The sequence below is a fragment of the Octopus bimaculoides genome, chromosome 7 (assembly GCF_001194135.2).
Source record: "Octopus bimaculoides isolate UCB-OBI-ISO-001 chromosome 7, ASM119413v2, whole genome shotgun sequence".
Lineage (NCBI taxonomy): Eukaryota > Metazoa > Mollusca > Cephalopoda > Octopoda > Octopodidae > Octopus > Octopus bimaculoides.
The window spans coordinates 40,490,410-40,512,848 of record NC_068987.1 but is presented as its reverse complement, the minus strand read 5'-3'; the positions used below and the strand labels follow the sequence as shown (position 1 = coordinate 40,512,848).

The 22,439-nt window shown below is 38.1% G+C and overlaps 1 protein-coding gene across 8 annotated transcripts in view; it reads left to right on the top strand.

Annotated features, from left to right (window-relative positions):
• Positions 1 to 22,439, top strand: part of LOC106875848 (excitatory amino acid transporter 1-like) — a 321,485-nt gene that overhangs the window by 64,862 nt on the left and 234,184 nt on the right. For all 8 annotated transcript variants that reach the window (XM_052969531.1, XM_052969535.1, XM_052969533.1 and 5 more), the window contains one exon: positions 8,352 to 8,394. In XM_052969531.1, the coding sequence (XP_052825491.1) occupies positions 8,352 to 8,394 (43 nt within the window). The remainder of the gene's footprint in view (positions 1 to 8,351; positions 8,395 to 22,439) is intronic.

The following is a 22,439-nucleotide window of genomic DNA, read 5'->3' as shown; positions in this document are numbered from 1 at the left end:
TGTGTGTGTGTGTGTGTGTGTGTGTGTGCGTGTGTGTATGTGTGTGTGAGAGTGTACTGTGGCTCCTTTAATGTTTAAAGTCTTTAATCTTTTTGTACAGAAGCAGTGTTTAAGGTATTGGACAACCTGCTCAGAAGACATAAGTTTGAATCTTGTGATTAACCTTGTATGGGGCACTTGTGCAAGGCATGGAGAGGCAGAAAGGTGGCTTCAGACAGTGCAACATAATGGTCTCTACTTTAGATGCTAGGCTGCTTTTGTTGTAACTTGACAAATAAAGCAAATATGTTATAAAAATATTGCAAAACTTTTGACTCAACACTATATTATGAGGTCCACACCCACTTCCAAGTTGAATGGCATCCTGTTGTAAAACTGATTCTTTCAGTAAAAGATACTTATTAGTCCAGGAATGCATGAAAAAATTAATGAAAACAATATTAAGAATAATGTATGAGTATATATCATAATCATCATCATTACTTTCCTGTGCTTATACAAGTCAGACAATGTTGGAGCATTTTAAAGTTGGTGGAAATGAGATTTGAGAGTGAGAGAGAAAGATTTGCTTGTTGTTTCTAACAGATAAAACAACCCTGAAGATGTACCTTCACTGATATTCTGGCTATAAAACATGATATTTCCTGAGAAATAAAATTGTTTATTATGTTTAGTAATGAGTCCTCAATTTTATGTATCATAATTCATGTACATACACTCTGGGCTGACCACTAGAATGGTGCTCCCTCCCCACTATGCATACAACATTTATTGTTTTATGTATTGTATATCTGTACCCTACTGGTCTCTGCAATAATAAGCTTCATATATATTATGGGGAATCATCATCATCATAGTTTTAACATTCACTTTTCCAAGCCTACATGGGTCTGATAGAATATTTTGAGGTAGAGTTTCTATGGTCAGATGCCCTTCTTGACATCAACCTTCATCTGTTTCCAAGCAGGGTAATATTTCACCATGGCCAGGCATGTTTTACAAAGTATTGGAAACAAAGGCTTGGCTGTGTGGTAAGAAGTTTGCTTCCCAGCCACATGGTTCCACTATATAACACTTAGGCATGCATCTTCTACTATAGTCTCAGGCTAACCAAATCCTTGCAAGTGGATTTGGTAGATGAAAACTGAAAGAAGCCCATTGTGTATGTGTGTGCATGTGTGCATGCTTGTGTGCGTGTCTGTTTGTCCATCACTACCAGTGTTGGTTTGTTTATATCTCTGTAAGTTAGCAGTTTGGCAAAAAGAGACTTATAGAATAAGTACCAGATTTTAAAAAAAAGTATTGGGGTTGATTTGTTCAACTAAACCCTTCAAGGTAGTGCTCCAACATGACCATAGTCTAATGAGTGAAACATTATAAAGAAAAAGAAAAATCCATTTACAACTACCACACACACACATACATATATACTTATAGGGTTGTTTGTTATGGCTGGTCAGAGAGTAACCATTGGTTTCACACCTATAAAGCACTTAGCTGTATAGGTGACTCATTTGACTCATCGGCCTGAGGTACATGACCTCCCTGAAACTGGATGGAGGAATGCATCATGGTTAGTAAATTTGGCAAACAAAATATTCTGGAATGAAATTCTACTGGCAATAAATGTGAGTAGGTTGGTGTTATCTCTGTTAGACCAGTTCCATTTGCATCTAAGATGGGTCAACATATAGTCAACTACTTTTCCCGTGTCAGGAAATTGGAGGAATTCCATGTTTGCAAACACAAATTTCCTCTGATGAAGGCACTGGCTAAATGTTTTTGGAGTTTAAGAAGGTCCCCAGACCAAGCAAGTTTTTCAAGATTCTTGCTCTCTTAGCTGAGTGAAACTTACATTGTTTGCTCCTATTGAGGCATGGTTCTGGTTGTTCTAGGAGCTTCCATTTAAATATGTATGGTGTACCTTCCTCTTTTAAACACCATACATAGCTGGCCAGGGACATAATGTTGTACCTCTCTGGTATCCTAAAAGAGGACCTGTGATTGTTAAGATGATGCTTGAATGGATTTTCTGTAGATCTGACATTGCTATGTCTGTGCCCTTGTACTAGTGTTACAGCTGCTGTTGTTACTGTTGTTATTTGCTGCTGTTGCTCTTGTTACTGCCATTACTGTTGTCACTGCTGGATACATTGCTGGTGTTGCTGTTCCTGTTATTGCTGGACATGATGCTGGTGCTGTAGTTTCTGCCATTGTTGCTTCTACTGTCAGGTACATTGCTGGTGCTATTGTTACTTTTGTAGTTGTTGCTATTGTTGCTGTAGCTATTGCTGCTGGTGTTGCTACCGCAATTGCTGTCACTTTTGTTGTTACCAGCGGATGTGTTATTGCTGCTATTGCTATCAACACTTCCAGCACTACCTCAGCCTCATTGACTTTACCTTTGGAGTTGCATCTCCCCACACTGGACTCACATTGCTAACCCTGCATGAACATCCTGCCTCTGTGCAGGGTTTAGGAGTGTTCACTAATATTTTTTAATGCTAGGTACACACACAGACACATACATATACTGGACTTCTTTCAGTTTCCATCTACAAAATCTACTCAAGCTCAGGACTACAGTAGAAGACATACACAAGATGCAATGCAATCGAACTGAACCTGAAAGAAACTTCTTAAGCACATAATAATTGCCTTCTCTCTCTCTCTCTCTCTCTCTCTCTCTCTCTCTCTCACGCACGCACGCACACACACACACACACACACATACACACAGAGGCAAGTGAATGTTCTGGAATGTAAAACAATGATTCTGATAACAATAAACTATTATTTTATTCGCTATTCCCTTCATTTCTTTTCCTTATTAATAAAATTCCCAATGGATGGTTGGTAGAACAGTAGAGCATCCTATCTTATACCTTGAGATATTTGATTAAGCTTCTTTTCCTTCTGAGTTCAAATCCCATCCTAATCAACTTTGCCTTTCCCTGTTTGCAAGATTGATAAATTAAGTACCATACAAAATACTACTGGGATTAGCATAATCAACTATATACATGTCCTTAAATGTGATGCTCCAGCACAGTGCTACAATCCAATGCTTTAAACCTGTAAAAGAATGAATGTAACTGATTTACCTTTCAATTTATATTATAAGCCTTTCGCATTTGGAATCTTTGCCAGGCTCCCTGCACACTGTTTCTTCAGCTTTTATATTTTCATCATCATCATCATCATCATCATCATCATTATTGTCATTTAACAACCGTTTTCCATGGGTTGGATGGTTTGGCAGGAACTGGTAACGCCAGGTTCCATAGTCTGTTTTGGTTTGGTTTCTACAGCTGGAAGCCCTTCCTTATGTCAATCACTCCACAGAGTGTACTGGATGCTTTTTATGTGGCACCAGCTACTACACCAATGCTTTTTATGTGGCACCAGCTACTACACCAATGCTTTTTATGTGGCACCTTGGTTTTAGGATCTCATTTCTGCTATGGCAAGCAGGTCTTCTCAAGTACAGCAATGCACCACATATCTTGGTCCTCTGTTATCTCCTTAATACTTCAATGCTTTTCCCATGTCTTCCTGGGTCTCCTTCTTTCACAACTTCCATTCACTTTAAATGATTACTTCTTTATGCAACTGTCCTCATCTATCTGCATCAAATGACCCAACCAGCACAGTCTCTTCTCTTGCACACTGCATATAATCCCACCTGTGCCCAACTTTTCTCTCAATACACCAATGCTCTCTTGTACATGCACACTGGCATTGCACATCCAGTAGAGCATATAAGCTTCGTTCCTCTCCAACCTTCACATGTCTTCTGTGTTCAAGACCCATGTCTCACCACCATGCAACATCTCAGTTCATGCACATGTATCATATAATTTTCCCTTCACCCAAAGTAAGAGACCTTTTGTTGCCAACAGAGGTAAAAGCTCTATGAGCTTTTCCCATTCTTACACTTTCTATACAACCTTGTCCACTGCTAATTAGGTAACCTAGGTAGCAGAAGTTATCTACAACTTCCAGCAAGCCACTGGGACATTTAAGGAAATCAGTGTCTCATATATCTGTGGTCTTTATGGTTCCTGTACATCTTCCATATACAAACACTACTTTCTCTGTTAGCCTTCCTACTATTCCACTGCACCTCCTGTGTCCATAGCTTGCACTGGTTACACTGACTGGAGTATCTGCTTACACCCTTCCTACATATCAATTTACTAGATGGGTGAAGGGTCCTATCCAATTTCTTGCTTAATAGGGCCTTGATCTTTGCTAAGTTTACTTTAAGAACCTTTTGATTTTAGGTTCTGTTTCCACACTTGGAATTTCTTTTCTAATTCTGTTAAAGATTCTGCCATGAGGGCAAGATCATCAGCATATAGTAGTTCCCATGGGCTTTCAGTCTTACATTCTTCTATCTTTTGTCTGCCTCTGCATCACAGAAAAATAATTTTTTTTAGTTTTTTTAAAAATATTTTCCCCATGATAATCAACAACTTTGATCTACTCTGATGCTACAGAATATTGTGTTTTAATATCCACCATATGATAATCAGCAACTCACTGCAGTGCAAAAGTCTTTGGAGTGTTTTTCTATTTTAGTTTTTTTCTTCTTCTGTAGTCAATGAGGGAAATAGCATACTCATACCTGATCAAACCCATGACCTTCAGATCATTTAAGATTGATGAGATTGATACAGTTTATTTTCAACTTGAACATCTGTTAGTCAATAGTTGTGTGAAAAACATGAGCTAGAAGAGAAAACTAGTGGGATAATGTTCTGTGGAGGAATGTTTGGGCAAGAGTGGCTAGTGTTTGGCTTGGATGGAAGTTGCATGTGACTCACTAGATCATAGAATATGTAGAGAGGTTATTGTCAAACAAGTCTTTATAATTATTGGACATTACACATTTGACGTGGAAGCAGCTTGCTTGTGCAAGTGCAGCCAATCAAAAGATCTGCATACCAGATGCCAGTAAGTTTCAGAGGTCATCAGGAGAGAATGTGCACTGTTTTAGGGCATTCCTTTCAACTGCTTTACAATACTCAAGCTTCCACTCATTGATGTGAAGCTCTGCTTACTGAGTCAACTGATTTATTCAATCTTAAGTCAATTTCAGGATCATCATCACCATTCAAATTGTGGAAATTTGCAGGTATGACTTGCTATACAAACAAACAGGTACCTGCCTCACACCCGACACATCACCTCTCCAGCTAGGTTTCGTCATCTCTTTTCAGCCATATAGCTAGCTCTCACAACTGTCACCTGAATTTCTATCAAGATGGTATTTGCTTGCTGATGTTTGATGCTAATTGATAGCAGCTACCATCTCAGTCTGGTTCCATTAAAACCTCTTGATCCAACTTTATTGTTAACATTTCATGAATGCAAATTAGGGTATAATTATCCTTTTATGACTTTTTCAGCCATGCCGTTTATTTTTCTGGACAGTTAATTGTAATTACTTGTACAAAAAACTTGTACAATAAAAATTAAACTTTATGCATGAATAAGATAAAGACCCCTACTTTTTTCAAGTTTATTTCAGAATGTTTAAGTTTACTTATGGAATAACTAATGGTTTTTTTTATCTTCTGTAATGCATTTTGGGCTTCCCTTCATTAGTGTAACTTTGCAAGTTTTTCTTAATTTCTCAAATTTATTTATGCCCTTTCATTACTCTGTTTCTTTGTTATTAGTTAGGGAAGCAGTTTTAATTCAGAATAGCAATCTGTGTATCTTACATAACATGGATATACTATAAGAAAGCCACAACACTGCAGTATTCATCTTGAGAAAGCATCTTGTATAGATGTGTAGTGCTAAAAAGCACAGAAGTATCAGTAGCTGATGAAAAGCATCCAGTAGTGGTGGAATATCACAGTGTTGTAGTTTTCTTACAATACGTAAGTAAGATTGTTATTCTGAACTAATACTGCTTCTATTGTTAATAAATTTTTCCCAGCCTGCCAGCTATTCGCAACACCAGTGATTTGTTAATCATTGTTTTTTCTATATCAGTAGGGGTGAAATTTGTCTAACCCTGCAGTGATTGTGGATACTTGCTACCAATGATGTGTAAATACATAGAAATCCTGAATCTAGCAATTCCATTGCTGCTGCTGATTGCACTTCATCTGCTACTGATATTTCTGTGCTTTTTAATACTGTACATCTATGAGATGTTTTCTCAAGATGAATACTGGAGTTTTGTGGTTTTCTTATAGTAATATTTATGTTAAGTAAGATGTATAGACTATATTTTTAGCTGTAATAAACCTATGTGTTTCATTTAAATTGTAAATAATTCTAAAATAATCACAAACTTAGACTAGTTTCATAAAACAACTGTAATTTATTTAATGACATATGAATGTGGTTTCTGGAACAGAACTTAGAGGGTTCTCAAATATATTATAATCTTTTTTCTCAAAGTGAATCTAATTATAGGTAAATTCACCAAAATGGAATTTTTTTTTACATATGCAGAAGTGTGTGGCAGGATTTTTATTTTCTTTTTATAAGGACAATGGTGAATACCCTGTAACCACTAAAAGTGAATTGGTTGAATAGTTTAAATAGTTTACATGCAGCATAGCTAACAATTATACATAAGGAGGGGGCACAGCTAATGTATCTGAGTAAACCAAAAAGTTATTTGTTTTATCTAAGCACCACCATTTTTGTTGGTTTTTCTGAGATAGAACAAGAAATACAATGTAATTTCTATTTCCACCTTTCTACATAAACTATTTAATTTTAATGGTGTTAAACATTCAAGGTGTATTACTATAAAGATTCTATCATAGATCTTCCATATAAAAAACAGAAACTACAACAAATTCATGAACTTATATAGAGAATTTAAGGAAAACTTACATGGATGAAGGAAAACTCCAGAAATACATTTGTTGATAATACAAAAAAAAAAAAAGAAAGAAAATCCTTTACCATACTCCTTGAATAAAATTTGAAACTTTAAGATGCTTCTTCCTTAGTTCTTCATTATTATCCTAATTTTAATATTCTTCCTACTACTCAGAGAGAAATAAGAGAGGAAATGTACACATGTAAGTGTTTGTGTGTGTACACTCTCACACACACCATTAAAATTGAATAGTTTAAATACTTTACAAACAGTTTAGGGAGAAAGGGCGAATATGCTGCATGTAAACTATTTAAACTAATCAACCAATTCACTTTTAGTGGTTATAGGGTATTCACCATTGAATTGTTTAAATACTTCACAAACAGTTTAGGGAGAAAGGGCAAATAGGAATGACAATTTATTTCTTTTTCCAGCTCAGAGAAATCAACAAAAATGGTGGTACCTAGATAAAGCAAAGTACTTTTTGGATACACCAACTCCACCTAACCCCTTTATGTATAAAACTGTTTTAGATTCACACACACACATGCATGTGTGCATTCGCGTGCACACGCACACACACACATACACACGTGCACACACACACAGTACCATGGCTGTGTGGCTGAGAACTTTAGTTCTCAGTCACATGATTTCAGGTTTAGGCCAACCAAAGCCTTGTGAGTGGATTTGGTAAATGGAAACTGAAAGCCTCCCTTTCTCTGTCTCTGTCTGTCTCTCTCTCTCTCTCTTTCTCATACACACACGCACACACACGATTGTGTTGGTTTCTTCTTATTTTGACATCATGTGATGGTTTTAAATGAGTGTCAGTGTCATACAAGCAGTGTCCTTTCTTTCAAATCATCCATGAAAACATGTCTGGGCATGGAAAATATTTCCTTACTTGGAAACAAGTGAGGGTAAGCTACAGGAAGGGCATCTGGCCATAGAAAAATTCTGTCTCAATGAATAATGTCTGATCCATGGAAGCCTGGAAACATGGACTTTAACATGAGGGTGGTGATTGCACTTAATAGAACACACTTTTACTATAACATTATCAGTGTTGTTGTAATTCAAAAAGTATTTTATTTTATCCAGACAACAAAATGCTTTAATAAGGAATATAAGTATATATGTTTGTTTATATATGTTTTAATTTTGCTTTATATCTTCATAAGGTCATTTGTTATTGCCAATAGCCTATTACCAACAATAAAACCCAAAGTAGAATGAAGCCATAAAAGATGACTAAATGTCAGTCTTCACAACCTCTACTAATGTCTAACAAATTAGCTACAGATGTTAATGCACAGTAAATATCTGTGCAAAATTTCCTAGCAAAGTTTTTGTACAAGGTTTCTTTATCATAGGCTCCAGGATTACTTTTGTGGGATTAGAACACCTCAGAATTATGCTTCAATATGGCAATGAAACTTAACTGTTGCTACTTTACTACTAAATTAATTATATTTATTCTTCATTCTCACAGAAATATATTTCCCGATAACATCATAGGTGCTTCATTTAGACAGGTAAGATAACTATTTTTTAAATTTTAACTCTTGACTTTTTTGAGACTAATTAAGGGGTGCAGTGATATTTTATGTTCAGTTGGACGGTAATGCTTTTTTAAAGTTTAATTTCTCTGATGTTAAGGTGACACACTACTTACCTAAAGCTCCCACATAACCCACAAGCAAACTGTTGCAGTTTGTAAAGCTGACACCAACAAAACAGTTACATTCTTACTTCAAAATTGAGTGCTTAACTGTTGGAAGCTCCATTTTTTTTTAAAGTGCCTTTATTTCATTGTGGAGTATGAGTGAAGTCTGTATATGTATGTGGTCTATGAGTGAGTTCTGTAAATGTATGTGGTCTGTGAGTGAGGGCTGTAAATGTATGTACTCTGAGTGAGGTTTGTATATGCAAATACTCAATGCATATGTATTGTTTTGCTTTTATTACTCTGCTTTTGTGTGTACAGTGAATGTTGTCTGTTTTGTTACTCGTAGTATTTTTTAACTTTTGTATATGAATGTATATGTATGAATGATGCACATATATGCATATACATTCTGTGAAAGGACAGAAGGAAAGACAGGTCAATAGAAAGCTATTTTATTTCAATGTTAACAAAAAGTATTAAACAAAAGCTAGATACATACAAGAATGTCTAAGTACGCAGTGTAATTAAGAGCAAGTATAAGGACAAATGAATAATTGCAAAAATATGGAAGGTAAACAATTCTACACAGAAAAACTGAGACATTTAGAGTTAAACAACCAATGATACTACATTCAAAAGGTATGGGAAGAATTAATTACAATGTCTTATAATCAAGTTGACAAAGGATCATGATGAATGATATATTAATATAACAGACACATTGAGTCAACGAGCCCTATCTCAAAGAAAGGCAACCTCTTTGACTCTACCAATTAGTACACTCACTTCTAATGTCTCTAAGGTAATGGAGACCTCTCTCTCTTTCTCTCTCTCTCTACCTATCTATCTGTCTGTCTGTCTTTTTTGTAGACTTTTCTTTCCACAGATAAACCTGTTTTACATTTTTACCCCACCTTATTTTGCTGTTTACATGTCCCAAACACTTTCGATCCCTTTTGATTGTATTTTTTTTTTTCTTTCTTTCTTTTGAAAAGATAAGTTCGACAGTGTATTGTCCCCTCTGTGTTTGGCACTGCGTGGCTAATAAAGAAAGATATCTATCCATCCATCCATTCATCAAGACCATTTAAAATCATGTGTTCAGTCCATCAAGGCTGCCCCCTTTTGTTGCTTCTGTACATATTGGCTCTAGAGCCACTACTATGAAAGCTGGTGATGCTGAGGAGCATTCCGCAAGAACTGGGATGCAGGAGGGGCATGTCTGCATATGCGAACGACATCACCATCATAGTGTCGAGCCACAGGCATATCAACCTGATCGGCAAGAAACTAAAAGAATATGAAGCAGGTGAAAATTTATTCAGAAAAGTCAGTGGGCTTGCAGCTCGGCACCTGGAGAGGTAGGCCCATGCCATCCAACACTGGACCGGCAGACTGGTTAAATTGCTCGGGGTCTGGCTCAGACCGGACCTCCAAATGGAGAAGAACTGGGACAAGATAACAAGTAGGGTAGCCACTCTCACCCAGCAATGGGCCAAGAGAAAGCTATCCCTAAAAAGTCGGGTGGAGGTGGTAAACATGTACATCACATCCATCATCTATTACTCCCTGACCATCGTCCCTTGTCCTAACCCTACCGTCACCAAACTGGAATGCATATTCTTCCACTTTTTGTGGAAGGGAAGCATTCCGATGGTTAGGTGATCCATTTACTGTCAACACCTGCTAAATGGAGAGCTGGGCATGCCGTGGTTGATGATGTGCAGACATACACTGAGACTGCGACATCTCCAGCACTTCATAGACAATGGTGAACAGGTGTGGTTGCCGTTTGTGAGGCGTGCTTTCCTGCAGCTCATCTCTTTGGCCAAACTGCAGTCATGGATCAAACAGAGACTGAAGCTAGGCGAATGGCATTGTGAGTGCCACCTTGCTCTCAAGCAACTCTGCTGTCTGGGACCAAACTTGTGCGACTTTAATTCCACATAGGCATTCTGTAGAAGATTAGTTGAGGGGAGGTGTGATGACATTCTTGGGGAGAATCTGGGTGTCAACGGGGATCACCTAACCCGCCTCTTCAGGACAACTTTCGGGCCGGGACCTATGAAAAATCACCAGAGATCCCTGGCCTGGAGTGCTATCAGGAAGCATTGCCTGTTCAGGATAAGCTCTACAGGTACGGTTTGAGATACACCGGACCGACTTGCTTGAGATACGGTCAGAGTGATGAAACCATTCTGCATGAACTCGTGCAGTGTCCAACCATTTCTGACCTGTGGACTTATGTTGAATGGCTGCTGTCATATGTAGGATAAATTCAGTTATCGGCTGAGTCTATCGTGAATATTGCCCTGCCACCTTCCTTTAACCAGGAAGGCAAGGCAGTTTTCATTGTACTGGTGGCTATGGTGAAAGAATGTGTGTGGTTGACTCATGTGAAAGGTTTAGAGACAAACACTTTCCTCTCTGGCCAATCAATCATCAACTTTTCAAGTACCACTTGAAAAGAAAGGTGGGAATAGAGAGGGAAGTTTTATCTCATAAAACTTTCAATAAAAGGTGGGTGAATGTAGCAAAGATGGTACGTGTAAATGATGAAACCACTTTAAGCATGATCCTGTAAATCCAAAAGAGAGAGAGAGAGAGCGCTTTGCTCTTGTGTTACTTTTTCTGCCTGAGGTTACCATGGTCTTTTCCGAAGGCTTTTCTTTCCTTGGACAAACCTAATCTGTTTTACATTTTTACCCTGCCTTGTTTTGCTGTTTACATGTCCCAAATGCTTTCGATCCCTTTTGATCGTACTTTTTTTCCTTTCTTTCTTTCTTTTGAAAAGAGAAGTACTACATTGTATTGTCCCCTCTGTGTTTGACCTTGCCTGGCTAATAAAGAAAGATATCTATCTATCTATTTTTCATCCATCCATCCATCCATTCATTCATTCATTACCACCAGTACAGTTTCCATAAGCCTGATCTACTGATGACCTACTCTTCTCTCACTGGGGTCTTGCTTTGAAAGGGATTGGCCAATTTTGTCTCTGTCAACTGCAAGAAAACATGCTTCTCATATCAAATAAACGTCATCAAACCCTATCATTATTAATTATGAGCAGTACTCAGTTTGAGCCTTCAAAATCACTCTAATTACTGGGTCTCACTATCAAGGATCTTTCTTTGTGAAAGCATGTCCCTAACATAGTTAGGACAGCGTCCTATTAGCCAACCCTTCTCTTTAGCCCCTGATAATTATTTATACTCAACAAACCTCTTTTAAAATCCTCAATGGAGTATTGCTCTCACATCTGGTACAATGCTGCTGCTGTTGTGCATGCAAATATCCTAGATTGATGTTTAAAGTCAAGTTATTTCCTAATCTGTAGGCATGTGGCTTAGTAGTTTGGGTATTTGGCTCATGATCATAGGGTCATGAGTTCAGTACCTGGTGGCATGTTATGTCCTTAAGCAAAGCACTTTATTTCACATTGCACCAGTCCATTCAGATGGCAAAATGAGTAATAGCTTTATTTCAAAAGGCCACCCTTATCACATTCTGTGTCACGCTGAATCTTCCTAAGAGCTATGTCTAGGTTATACATGTCTGTGAAGTGCTCAGCATCTTAATTTCACAAACAAGCTGTTCTGTGGATTGAATCAACTGGAACACTCATCATTGTAACCGATGGAGTGTCGGTTAGTCGTTTTTTATTTACAACTAGGTGGAGTAAGCCATTTCAGAGTTGACAACAGATGTGCAGTACTGATGACTGGATATGAACCACAAATCTCTCAGTTGATTGTCTTCTATCCACTCACCCATCTATATCTTCTCTCCAGAATATATTGATATTGTATTCCTCTCCCTAATTGACATTGTGCCTCTATTAAGAAATTCTATATATTTGATAAAACAAATAGTATTTGTATGCTCTTTTGTGCCTCTGTGTGTATGTGTGTATGTGTCTGTGTTATCAACTGTTTTCCTTACCACATTATCTTAATAACAAATGGCAGACCGCTGGCAAAACAGATAGCAACTTGCAAATTCTGCTCTCTTCTATATCCATGTCTTTTTCCTATGTTCTTTCCTTCCACCATCTCTTCTTCTTCTTCTTCTTCTTCTTCTTCTTCTTCTTCTTCTTCTTCTTCTTCTTCTTTCTTTCTTTCTTTCTTTCTTTCTTTCTTTCATATTCTACCCCTCCCATTTGTTCTTATTATTTCTCCTATTCTGTCTTCAACATTGCACATTAATGCTGGCAGAAATGTTAGCACACATGGCAAAATGCTTTATTTCGTCTGCCTTTACATTTATAGAGGCAGGAGTGGCTGTGTGGTAAGTAGCTTGCTTACCAACCGAATTAAAAAGCTGTACCACAGACTCTAAGCCACTAACTTTTCAGCCATATATTTTATGGTCAAAAGGGAAATAACTTTAGTTCCTCCCAGCTTTTGCTTCTTTCTGTTTTCTTTTTGTTTTCCAGTCTTTCAACTGTCCACCTTTAATATATACTTCCTTCTCACCTTTTCTCACTTCTGTCATCCTATTGTCCCATTTTTAGTTTGTTATTCCATGTGGGCGGTGCCTGAAGATTACACTGAGACACTAGATGTGTTAAAAAATATTGTCTGGCATGCTCTTATTGCATAAAACTAATAGTGTTTATTAGATTTATAAACATACATACATTTATATATGTGTGTGTGTGTGTGTGTCTGTATGTATAAATATATATAATCATCATCTCCACCATTATTTAACATCTATTTTTCCATGGTTTCTACAGCTGGATACTTTTCCTAATGCCAACAACTTTACAGAATGTACTCAGTGTTTTTTAAATGATACCAGCATGGTCACCATGTAGCTTGCTAGACAAGACACATTAATTGAATAAGGGATAGACCGCTCAAATATCTATGTGTGTGTGTGTGTGTATATAATCATCAACAACATGTAGTATAGTTTTCTGTACTGGCATGAGTTGAAGCTGGAGAGCAATACCAGGCTCCAGTTTGGTTTGGCTTGGTTTCTATGGCTGGATGCCCTTCCTGAAGCCAACTAAACCACAAAGTGTAGTGGGTGCCTTTTATGTGTCACCGACACAGATACCCTTTATGTGTCACTAGCATGGGTACCTTGTACGTGTTGCTGGCATGACTGCCTTTTACGTGTCGCCAGCACTGGCCATAAATACAATTTCACTTAGCTTGACATGTCTTCTAAAGCACAGCAAATCGCCAAGGGACTTGATCACTTGTCACTGCTTCCATGAGACTCAACATTCAAAGATCATACTTCACCACTTCATTCCATGGATCAACTTCTTCCACAGGTTCCTTCCACTGTTAGAGATTGCCACTTCGTTACACAGGTATCCTCATCCATATTCATCACATGAGCATACCAGTGCAGTCTTCTCTCTTGCACACTACATTTGATGCCTCTTATACCCAATTTTTCTCTCAATATGCTTACAATCTGTTGTTCATGCACGCTGATATAGCACATCCAGTGAAGCATATTAGCTTCATTTCTTATAAGCCTTTGCACTGCCATATAGCATGGCATCATACAATCTGGCATCATACTCTGCATGGCATCATACTCTGCATGGTATCATACTCTGAAGGAAAGGCCCTTTGTTACCAACAAAGGTAGACACTCTCTGAACTTTGCCCAGCTTATTCATAGTCTAGCAGCTATGCTCTCAGAGCATCCACTTCCACTAGTGACTTGGTCACCTAGATATTGGAAGTCATCTACTACTTCTAAATATTCTCTTGGGCATTTGACAGGGTCTATTTTCTGTATATTCCTAGTGTTTATTGTACTATACACCTGCCACAGACAAAGACTACTTTCTCTGTTAACCTCTCTCTGATACCTCTTATGTGTCCATAGCTTGCACTGGGTACACTTTGTCAAATTTCTACCTACACCTTATCTACATATTGAACAGGGCCATCACCCTGAAGGCATTTGTGATTTATCTGTTTTCCTACTAACCTAAACTCTAAGGCCTTGCTTCCACACCTGAAATTTCTTCTCGAGTTCTGTTAGTGATTCAGCCACAAGAACTAAGTCATCAGCATAGAGGAGCTCCCAAAGGTAGCCAGTCTTAAATTTCTCTGTTATAGCCTGGAGGACTATGATGTACACCAGGGTGTTGAGAATTGATCCTTGGTAAACTCCACCTGTACACTGAATTCCTTGCTATGCTCATTGCCAACCTTCACTGTACTGACAGCATCCCTGTACATAGCTTGTACAGCTCTCACCAACCATTCATCTATCCCAAGCTTCTGTGTATCCTTCTCCTGTGTATTCTCTACCTTTAGCAGCCTTTCATAGTGGCACTTCCAAGCCACTTTCTTTGCAGAGTAAACCATCATCCATGAGAATGCACTTCTCTCCTACAACATCACAATTTTACCTGACACACTGTCTTGCAAACTGAAATACTTCAAGCCATTGATTCTCACACTACAGAACATTGGCATTCTTTTCTGCTTCATCCCTGGCTAAATATAACTGCAGTGGAAGTGCATGGCTTAGTGGTTAGGGTGTTGGCCTCATGATCGTAAGATTGTGGTTTCAATTCCTGGACCAGGCAACACATAGTGTTCTTGAGCAAAATGCTTCATTTTACGTTACTCCAGTCCACTCAGCTGGCAAAAATGAGTAATCCTGCAATGGATCAGCATCCTGTCCAGGTGGAGAATTTATACACCGTGAAAACTGGGGAACTGGCTCTTATGAGTTGGCATGACTCAAGAAGGTAATTTAACTTTACTTTAAGTATAATTTTCTCCTAGCTTCCTTTCTAGCTACCTGATATAGTTCCTTGCTTCTTGTCCGCCCTTCTTGTCCTTCCAGGCTTGTTTCTTCACTCAAATATGCCCTGTCAACTACACTGTTCCACTACCTTTTTGTATCTAAACATATACAGACTGTACTCATTTAATGACCGAGTTACATTTCAACAGCCCCGTCGTTAAACGAATATTCATGGGGTACATATTTTTTTTTATAAGTATAGTGTACTGTACATACATATAAAAACAGAATACCATACTGTATAAAGTATATGCAGTCCAGGGCCAAGAATCACTAACATAAATTATTGAAAAATGAATAAGTAACAGTAAGATTATCACAAAGAAAACCTTAAAAGTTAGGATATGGATACTGTATTATTGTAGCTCAGACATCGTAAGTATGTTTCTGATTCCAGGCCCAGTACATAAGATGCCTAATAAACTTTTCTCAGGATTATATAGAAAAGGTGAAAAGGTTTAAAGGAAACTCAAACATAATAACTTTGTTTTACTTTGGATAAAGATTACAAAAGCAACTCATTCTTGACATCAAAATGCATGAAAAATCCTGTCAGTGTTGTTTGCTTTGTTATCTTCTTTTTTCCGTCATAAATTTCTTGATAACATCGGAAAAGTTCAGTTGTCTGCCTTTCTACCTTGGAAAGGCAGACAACAGGTGAAGATGTATTCTTCCTCTTTGGAGGCATCTTGTAGTATGGGGTGCAAGAGATAATGGAAAAAAGAGATGAAATTGTAATATAGGTACAGAGAGCATCACTGTGTTGCCTGGCTAACCATAGGCAGGAGAGTGAGAGAGCAAGTGAGGCTGGGTGCTCGGGATGTGCTGCCATCACAATGGCAGTTCTCGTACAGCGCACAATACGACAAAGTTTTTAAGTTTTTATATTTTGTAAAATATGTAATGATGGCTCGTAAAGTTCATCGTAACTCTGAGTGGTCGTTAAATGAAGACAGTCTGTATACATTTTATGCATTCTTTGTGTTTAATGTATTAAAAAATAGAAAGTTTTGAATGGTACAACAATGCACTATAATTCAAACCGTGAGCTATATATACCTGTTGTAATTTAGTCATCCATAGTTTGATATGATATTTCAGAATAATATTCCTTCTTCAGATATTCTTAGATGGAGTCGCTGCTATAATCGGTTTTCTTATGGCTTTTCCATTTTTTTTTTTCGGAAGCGTCTCAGCAGTGGTCTCACGAAGCTCCATCCGGAATTCCTCATAAGAAGTGCATGAGGTCAGCCATGTCTCATTCTCGTGTGTACTGGTACATCTGTAGCACTATGGATGTACCAGCACACACGAGATTGAGACATGGCCAACCTCATGCACTTCTCATGAGGAATTCCGGATGGAGCTTCGTGAGATCACTGCTGAGATGCTTCCAAAAAGAAAAAAAGAAAAGCCGTTAGAAAACCGATTATAGCAGCGACTCCATCTAAGAATATCTGAAGAAGGAATATTATTCCGAAATATCATATCAGACTATAGATGACTAAATTACAACAGGTATATAGCTCATTGTTTGTATTATAGTGCATTGTTGTACCATTCAAAACTTTTTATTCTTTACAAACAATACACAATGCTTCAAGCAGACTACAATACTCTCCTAATGTATTAAATATTCTTTGTATATCGATCCTTACGTTTACTCCTCTACCCACTCAAGTGTAGGTGTATTCTATACGGAGAATATCTGATTCTCATCTATGAACTATATAGCACTACTTATAGATAACACTCGTGGATAAGTAGTTCTTGGGCACATCTACAAAAAATATCCCAATCCCATCTACGGATCTCTACATGGAACTCTTACTACAGAAAACTAATGATTTCATCACTTGAATAAGGTGGAGAGCCCTATACTTCAACCTCAAATCTAATAACCCTGAATCTTCTAATGAAAAGGACTCTTACAATCTAAAGCCCCATAAAAACCCACCCCCAAACTCTGTATTGCTAATTTTGAGAAAGATATACATATGATAAAAAACATAACTCTCTAATTATTCTAATTCTCTAATTATATTAATTCCTTCCAGAAAGAATTATCCAAAATTATATCTAATATAAGGTCTTCACCACACCTGTATGTTTTTTTCTGACAAAACTGGCAATCTTTACTCCCTCCCCTTGGAAATGTGTACTAACCTCATATCAAAGGAACTAAACTCAAATTATAAACATTCACATAGCAATGCTCTTAATGAGATTAACAACATCCATTGTAAGCTCATTGTTAATCTAAATTTACTAAATAGAAGTGAACCATACACCCTCTCACTTCACCTTCAAGGACCATAAACCCAACTTCTCAACTAAGCCTTCTATTAGACTCATCTGCCCTACTAAATCTAACTAGGTTGAATTAGTAAATGCATTATCGACTATATTTTACCCCTAGGAAGAACTGACATTAAGCTTCAGCTCTGGAATTGCACCAGCGATGTCATCACCTGGTCTCTCTCTCTCTTTCTGATAAACAACATACCCATTTCCTTCAGTTCAATATCTCAAATTATTATTCCTCAATATCACCAATTCTCTTAAATAAAGCCTTAATCTTTGCCCGAAAATATGCACTCATCTCTTGCTCTGACATCAATATCATCCTGGCTGCAAGGAAGACTCTAATTCACTTTAAGGATAATAATTGGATCTGAAACTCATATACAAATTTTTTTGATATAACCATGGATGCATCAAACTCAACCCTGGTTACTGACCTAGTTAGCCTATTCCTTCTCTCTCAAAGTAAACAATACTTCCCTAACCTCTCTGGTGAACTATACAAGGATGATACTCTCCTTTCAGCAACTGGATTATCTCAACCATCAATGGATTGCTTTAAGAAAGCCCTACACAAGCTTTTAAAAAACTATAAACTGAGTATTTCATTCAAAATTGACACTAAGGTGGCCAATTTCTGAGACTTACTCTGGACTTAAATACAAATCTATATCACCCTTTCCATAAACCCAACCAATCTTTACAATATATCAATATCCTATCTAATCATCCTAAATTTACTCTTAATAGTGTAGTTCTATCAGAATCTCCAACTTTTCCGCAGATGAAGAAATTTTTAACAGTCATGCCCCATATTATAATCAGACCCTCCAAATAAGCGGCTTCTATGAACAGATTTATTATATCCCCAATACTAAGCTTAAAACTAAATTAACACATCTCTTTCCCAATACTAACCCCAAATCTACAGGTTGTCCTTCCACTCAATACCAATCCAACAACCCTCAAAAAACTCCCCCTACACATTGCACTCAGCAGCCCCTTTGGCCACCCCAAGCCTATAACAACTACAAGCCTCCCTCTCCTGATCCATCCACTACAACCACACACTCTAAACATTCTAAGGCCAGGAAATCTTATGTTTCACACCACCTTTCTCTCTCAAAGTTAAATCCCTACCTAAACTCTTCTTTAAAATCCTAAGATCTAATTCCCCACCACAGCACAAATACTACCCTATCTTTAATAAATCATCTGTGAAAATCTCCTACTTCACCACACTTAATTTAGGATCCATAATTGCCTCCTCAAACAGACTCAAACTTCAATATCAATCCTCTGAACACCCAAACTTTAACCCACCTATTAGCAATAATACAATCCTTAGTAATCCAACTAAATAATACCAGATTCAAGCCATCTTCTCTCAATTCTACCCACACGACAACATATACTAGCTGCAATACCGCCTCTCAATTCAATACTCATACAGATTGCACTTCTGGTTCTTCCTTACTAATATTTGACTAACGGAGCTCCACCTCCCTTACAGTAAACTCCAATCCCTCTCCAATACCAACCTAATTCCTTTACCCAACTATCAACTGCTCACCCCCCCCCCACTATCAACTGCTATATTGACCACCAACTCACCCCCACTCTATCCACCCCTCTATCTTCTATCATACTTCCCTACATACTTTAGTAATCAGCCACTGAACCAGTCAACTTATTTCCCTCAAATAATGGCCATTCACTTTCTTACTATCTCAACCATTAATTCTATAGCCTTCTTACAAACTAACACAAAGGTTACCATTTACATACTACCTAAACCACCCTCTCCTCTTCCTCATATTTTCTACCTCTATTACTATAACTCTCTGCTAGCCTCCTTATTAACTCCTATCCCTTGAAACTTATTTTCTTCTCTCATTATTCTCTATCTGAATACCTCTCCAATTCCCACCTCTAATACACTTAGCTCTCCACAAAATCATTCCATCTTTAATCTCCTTACTATTGACACCTCAAATGTAAGATTTCTTCCATGAAGATGCAGGCTTGTCTCATCTAACAATGGAATCAATTTACAATCATTATATTGAACCACCGAGCCACCAAAAACAGCTATTGTTTACTGCTTAGTTATTTAATAGTTAATTAATTAGTCACCCACTATATATAACGAATTAATTACCCTTATCCTGTTTATTCAACTATCTTATTTACCTATATTTGTACTTTAATGGCACCCACTACTAATAACAGTAACAATAACTAACCAGCTAACTTAAGTCAACTTATGCATATTTACTGGTATCTGTACTAACACTGCTGTACTAATGCTGGTACAGCACACATGTCCAATGGAGGTAGCATTGGTGGATTAAATATGAGTAAAAATGCTATGTCATGTCTGTTGGCAAATGTTTGTTACAGTCTTCTTCTCAAATACCAATAACTGCAGTTCTTCCCCATGTTACCTCCTGTCCCCCCATACATTCCCTCAGAGTTGGCACTGTCAATGTAGGTACATTGCAGGGTAGGTCAGGTGAAATTGTTGAGATGCTTGAAAAGAGATGTGTTGCTATGTGCTGCATCCAAGAAATTCAGTGGAAGGGAGTTCCAGCCAGGTTCCTCACTGGGAAAAGGTATAGGTATAGATTCTTCTGGGAGGGCAACAGGTACAGGGTAGGAAATGTTGGCATACTTCTAGCAGAGAAATGGGTAAATAAGGTAATTGAAGTAGTCAGAATATGTGATAGGATACTTAAGCTTAGACTAGTTTTGCAGAATAGCACTGCAAAATTCATCTCTGCCTATGCCCCCACAATTGGGTTTGCCAAATGAACAGAAGGACTGCTTTTATGACACTCTTTTGCAGGCCACTTTGAAGATAAATGACAGTGACCTTATCTTTGTGGCTGGTGATTTCAATTGACATGTTGGGCAGCTCCCAAGTGTCTTTCATAGAGTGCATGGGGGCCATGGAATTGGCTCCTGAAACAAAGAGAGAACAAGGTTGCTGGAGTTCAGTGATACAAATGACCTATTGATCTGCAACACCAACTTCAGAAAGCCAGCCAGTCACCTGATAACCTATAAATCTGGTGACCATTCTTGCCAGATTGACTACATCCTCACCAGAAAAAGGGATTTGTGGTTGCTCTTAAATGCAAAGGCCTTCCCTGATGAAGAATGTACCCCTCAGCATAGATTACTCATTAGTGACTTCGTTAGTGGGCATGAAGGTGCCCAAGAAGCAAGCCAGTTTGGAAAAGAAAGATCTGGAAGTTTAAAGATCCTTTGAATAGACAGAGGTTTAGGGACGTCCTAACTGAAGCTTTTGATGAGAAGGAGGAGGAGTTACAAACTTGCAGTATAAAGGATAACTGGGAAACAACTTACTGAGAGCCACAGACCAAATTTGTGGGTGGTCCAAAGTCCCAACCAGATCTAGGGTGACATGGTGGTGGAACAATGTAGTTGATAGGGCCATCAGAGCACAGAAACAGGCTTGGAAGGACTGGAAATGTGGGGGTAGCAAGGAGTTATATCAGGCAGTTAGAAGGGAAGCTAGGAGGCAGGTATACTTAGCCAAGGGTGAAGCAGAAAAGAAAGTAGCCAATGTTTTGCTGTGTGAGGACCAGTGGCTTGAGGTGTTTTGGTTTGCAAGACAGTGTACCAGAGAAAATTGTAATGTCATAGGAGAGAAGTGTGTTCACATGGGTGAGGGTTCACTTGCAGTTAGCGACTCTACAAAGAAAGAGGCTTGGAAGTGTTACTGTGAAAGGCTTCTGAATTTAGAGAATGCATGAGAGAAGGAGAGTCTACATAATGTTGATCCAACAGAGGGACCAGCAATCCAGACAGACAGTAGCATTGTAAATAAAGCCAGGAAGGATATGAAGATGGGGAAAGCCCCCAGCCCATCAGGAATAATCACTGAAATGCTTAAACTATCTAGCGGTGTGGGTTATAGTTTAGTCACCTGTATAGTTAACCAGGTGTTACATGAAGGAGTCATACCCAATGACTGGTGTAGCAGTGCCATAGTCAACTGCTACAAAGGTAAATTGATGCTGTAGTAACGCCTGCACATGCGTAGAATTAATAAAGCAAGCGTTTCCCGCTCAATTCATTCTCTTTCTCGCTGGCCAGCGATTGAGCATGGACGTGTGTTTAAAAGCTGTCCCTACATCTTCGGTCTTATACTCGACAGCTCGTTATTCTCACTTCTAAAGATGTATAACTAAAGATATGTATGTTTTACCAAGTAAATAAATGTTGTTTAAGTTGTTTAGTCTGGAGTTCAGCGTTCCGTCTATTTCTTCAATTTTATAGTAGAAAGTCAGGTATACAATCTAAAGATGTATAACCCACTTTCTACTAAAGTGGTGACCCCCGACGCAGCATGAACTAAAGTGGTGACCCCCGACGAAGAAAAAAACGCAGCATGAACTACGGATTACCAAGTTATAACTGGTGAACCTCGACTAAAGAACAAATACGGCCATGGAGACTGAACTACACATTACCAACATCTCCAAACATAGTCAACACGACTCAACAAGAGCGGTTTTTATTCTCGTCTCTGTTAGAGTGGATTTTTTTTCCACTCACGAGAAACAGACAGGATTTACGGCCTGCTTTTTATATTTTTATATGTCGCATTTCACACTCTCACATTACACATACATCTTTGATGTCACACAATAACTCTTGTTATTCATTTCGCACGGTCGTTCTTTCATCTTGGGTTAAGAACATTTTTCTTCGAGGTTTTCGCTAATGATAGTACAGAAATTGTGTCTGTCGATCGTTCTGTAAAAGCGTACCTCTTCAAAC